Source organism: Phyllostomus discolor, chromosome 1, assembly GCF_004126475.2.
Source record: "Phyllostomus discolor isolate MPI-MPIP mPhyDis1 chromosome 1, mPhyDis1.pri.v3, whole genome shotgun sequence".
Lineage (NCBI taxonomy): Eukaryota > Metazoa > Chordata > Mammalia > Chiroptera > Phyllostomidae > Phyllostomus > Phyllostomus discolor.
This window is the reverse complement of record NC_040903.2, coordinates 185357926-185362463: the sequence shown is the minus strand read 5'-3', so window position 1 is coordinate 185362463 and position 4538 is coordinate 185357926. Positions and strand designations below refer to the sequence as shown.

The window sequence follows — 4538 nt, the reverse complement described above, 5'->3', positions numbered from 1 at the left end:
ACATCATCACCACCTGGGATGATTAGAGCTGCAAATTCTAGGACAGGACCCCAGACCCACTGAATCTGAGGCTCTGTGGGCCCAGTCACTTATGTTTCAGCAAGAACTCTAGGTGATTCTGGCACACGTTCAAGTTTGAAGACACCTGGTTTACATTTTTCAGCCCCTCAAGTTTAAGATCTCCGGATTCGGATAGTTTTTCACTTCAGTTTCTTGTTTCCTTCCCTATCTGTATATGCCAAAAAGACCCACAGGAAGCAAAGCTTCCCCCACGAAGGCCACCCTGTAGGACCTTTGTATCCAAGAAGAGAGCCTGAGAATGAACCCTTATTGAATTCGGTCATTTATATGAGAGCCACTCCCACTTTATCTGGCCAGTGGTCCCTGCGGAGGTCAATCTGGCATTCTCTAAAGCCCAGACTCGGGGCTGAGTAACCTCGGGGAGAGGTGAAGCTGTGCGCTGACCTTCCCGAAGGCACTTGGCCAGCGTCCCGCCCCACGCTCCAGCGTAAACAGGCGGTTCCCGAGGCAACGCCTGGAACCCAAGCTAAAGGCTCCGCGGGGTCCGGGGCGACAGCCAGCCCTCCGGCAGACCCCGACTACCGGCAGCAGCCTCTCGCCCAGGCCAAGCCTCCCCTGGCGCGTAATGAGTAGCCCCGAGGCGGCCGCGGAGCCCCATGGAGCAGCCGCCGTCGCTGGAGGGCCGCCAGCCCGTGTGCATGGCCTTGTCCAGCAGCCCACGCTCCGGCGCCCCCTCCGCGGCCGGCACACCTGGCGGGACTTCCTCCGCGGAGACGGTGGCCGTGCTCTCCTTCAGCACCACAGCTACCGAGGCGGCCTCGGCGCTGGGGAACCAGAGCGGCAGGACCGAAGGCGACATCACTGGCGCCTCGGCTGGCCACGGCCTCGGCTGGCATGGGGCGGCTGGGGTGGAGGGGAGGCCGCTGCTGTCTTACGGGGCGGCGGTGGCGGCCCAGGCGCTCGTCCTCCTGCTCATCTTCCTGCTGTCTAGCCTGGGCAACTGCGCGGTGATGGGGGTGATCGTGAAGCACCGGCAGCTCCGCACCGTCACCAACGCCTTCATCCTGTCCCTTTCCTTGTCGGACCTGCTCACAGCGCTGCTATGCCTGCCTGCTGCCTTCTTGGATCTCTTCACGCCGCCCGGGGTTTCCGCGCCTGACTCCGCCGCCGCCACAATCCCCTGGCGCGGCTTCTGCACCGCCTGCCGCTTCTTCAGCTCGTGCTTCGGCATCGTATCCACGCTTAGCGTAGCCCTCATCTCGTTGGACCGCTACTGCGCCATCGTGCGGTCGCCCCGGGAGAAGATTGGTCGTCGCCGTGCGCTCCAACTGCTGGCGGGCGTCTGGCTGGTGGCCCTGGGCTTCTCCTTGCCCTGGGAGCTGCTCCACACGCCCCCGGAGCCCCCGGCAGCACAGAGCTTCCACAGTTGTCTATACCGGACGACCCCGGACCCAGCGCAGCTGGGCTCGGCTTACAGCGTGGGCCTGGTGGTCGCCTGCTACCTGCTGCCTTTCCTGCTCATGTGCTTCTGCCACTACCACATTTTCAAGGCTGTGCGCCTGTCGGATGTGCGCGTGCGGCCTATGACCACCTACGCACGAGTGCTGCGCTTCTTCAGCGAGGTGCGCACAGCCACCACTGTACTCATCATGATCGTCTTCGTCATATGTTGCTGGGGACCCTACTGCTTCCTGGTGCTGCTGGCTGCTGCCCGTCAGGCCCAGGCCACGCAGGCCCCCTCGCTCCTCAACGTGGTGGCTGTCTGGCTGACCTGGGCCAATGGAGCCATCAACCCTGTCATCTATGCCATTCGCAATCCCAACATATCAATGCTCCTAGGGCGCAGTCGGGAAGAGGGTTACCGGACTAGGAACGCAGATGCTTCCCTGCCTAACCAGGGCCCAGGCCTGCAGGCTAGAAGGCGCAATCGCCTGCGAAACCGAAACTGCTGTGACAACCGGCTGGGAGCCTGCAGCAGAATGACCTCTTCCAATCCAACCAGCGGGGTGGCTGGGGACGAGGCCTTGTGGGCTCGCAGAAATCCAGTTGTACTTTTCTGCCGGGAAGGGCCACCAGAACCTATGACAGCATTGGCCAAACAGCCTAAATCTGAAGTCGGGGATACCAGCCTCTAAGGATTGGCACGCACAGTTTGTGAAGGCAAATTTTCACCGGCTTTATAAACGATACAGGATTCTGGGGGAAAGCGCATATTTCATAAAGCCAGACACTTAAAGAAGGTACAGAGGAGGAGGCCCGCCCCTCTTCCCCCAAAACAACATACAAGACAATGTCCCCTTCTTCAAAAGGGACAAAGGGAATGTAAAGTGCAAACATTAAAGTGATCTTAAACCACACCACCAAGCATTGTGAACTGGAAGTGCCAAAAATGCCTAAAATAAAATTCAGTTACCGAAAAGCTCATGTTACAGGAATCACACTGTGAAACAAACAAAATCGTTGAATGCGATCGGCACTTGTTCAAACACATAGAATTTCAGGAAAGAACAGACACCCTCAGAATTGCTGACCATCCCTCTAAATCACCGGCATTCAACAAAACTTCAGATTCCTAGAATATGCTACTCTGACACCTGCACAAGGTGCTTAGATTTAAGAAAATTCTTATCTTTATACACTTTGGTGTACTCTACAATCTTTGTGGGAAATTAAAAATTCCTATTCCATATAAAACCATTGTAGGATTTTGAAAAGGTGGTTTATTGTCATAAAATTGAATCACCTGCAGTATGAAAATAAAGAAGTGTGGCTGTTTTAAAAAAGTATTCTAAGATCATCCTTAAAAACTAATATTCTTTACCCTACCCTCAGAATCACCTGGCTGGTCCAGCTCTGAGGCTTTGCCCTAACTCTAGCCTGCCTCTTTGTTTCTAATAAATTGGTGGGTACCCCTCTCAGGATGCTTTCACACTTAAAAAGATAACCTTTATAGTAGAAAATCTTTGCCTGTTGAGATAAAATAATTTTTGGATGCAGCCAGAAATGTAATTTGAAGTCAGGTTGACTGAATCAGGTGAGTATGCAGGGTCCAGCAGCAGTGATGCCGGCTTGAGTGTGGTGGTAGGACAATAACATGGGTATGGTCATTTATAGTTTTTACTTGAACATTTTCATCTAAAATGTCATATGGTGTGCTTGAGTGGATATTGTTATGTTACAAAACTACATGCTTATGATTTTGTAATAAAAGATTTTATAATAAAAAAGGGGTATTATTTGTGCCAGACCCCATGTATAAAATCTCTATAAAGTAACAAGATTTCACTCTGTTACATGTTTTTTTCTTTTAATTTTTTAAAATTTTATTTTAATCATTGTTCAAGTACAGTTTTCTGTCCTTTACTCCCATCCCAGCCCACCTACCCATGTCACATGGCTTTTTAGCTAACTGAAGATGTTTCCTAAGAGGAATTCTAAAAATATTTTGAGAAGTGGCACTTGGAATAAATATAGAGCTTTCAAAGAGAACCATACTCTCCTACCTTTGGAAGTTTGGTTACATTTTTTTAAAAAATGGACCCCACCCTGGCTGGTGTGGCTCAGTGGCTTGAGCACAGGCCTGTGAACTGAAAGGTCACCGGTTCGATTCCCAGTCAGGGCATGTGCCTGGGTTGCTGGCCAGATCCCCAGTTGTGGGCATGTGAGAGGCAAATGATTGATCTATCTCTCACACATTGATGTTTCTGTCCCTCTTTTTCTCCCTCCCTTCCCATCTCTCTAAGAATAAATAAATAAAATCTTAAAAAAATAAACAGTGGATCCTTACTTTATATGTATGACTTTCCTAAAACAATGCAACCTTTATTAGAAAGGGAGACTAGGTATACTGAATTATATAATGTAAAAGGGTCTTAATAACTTAGGCAAGTCAGAGAGGTACTTCAATTAAGATGTAGAGATATCCTTAGAAAGGTATAGAACAAAGATGCTTTTAAAAAATTCAAAAGCACAATTCAAGATTTGTGTATATAAAATTTCATCAGAAGTCACTCATTTACTGAGACTTTTATGAGGTATTTTGCGTTTTCTCCTTCATTCTTTCCTTTGCTCTATCCTGCCCTTCTTTTCTTCAGCATTTCACAGCCTTTATAGAATGAGTACCTTCAACTTGATATGAAACATCTGCTATCGTATAAAGGTTTTAATGTGAAATAGCCACCTTTTTTCTTGTGGCTATTTGCAGTGTTTAAAGATGTTTATTGTATTTAAGTTTTTTCTGTGATCGGTGGGTGTATGTCATTATTTTGTCATCAAAAGCTGAAATACGTATTCGTATCAGAGCTAAAGATGTTTTAATTTTCCTCCTCAAGGCATCATCACAATCAGAAATTTATGCTATCCGTATATATCTTGCTACACTCAATGTAGTAACAAGTAGATGAGCTCACCTCTCCTCTTCAGTACTTGTTTTATATAAACCATATACAGACTTCATGCAGCCAAACAGACACTTAACAGATACCTACACTGTTTGCCTGTTAAAGGCAAAAAAGTTG

The 4538-nt window shown here is 48.7% G+C and overlaps 1 protein-coding gene across 1 annotated transcript; it reads left to right on the top strand.

The window, feature by feature from the left end:
* On the top strand, nucleotides 1-3315 carry GPR135 (G protein-coupled receptor 135). The gene has a single exon (XM_028507977.2). It carries the CDS (start codon nucleotides 678-680, stop codon nucleotides 2154-2156), a length of 1479 nt encoding a protein of 492 aa, XP_028363778.1. The 5' UTR covers nucleotides 1-677; the 3' UTR covers nucleotides 2157-3315.
* The last annotated feature ends 1223 nt before the right edge of the window (nucleotides 3316-4538 follow it).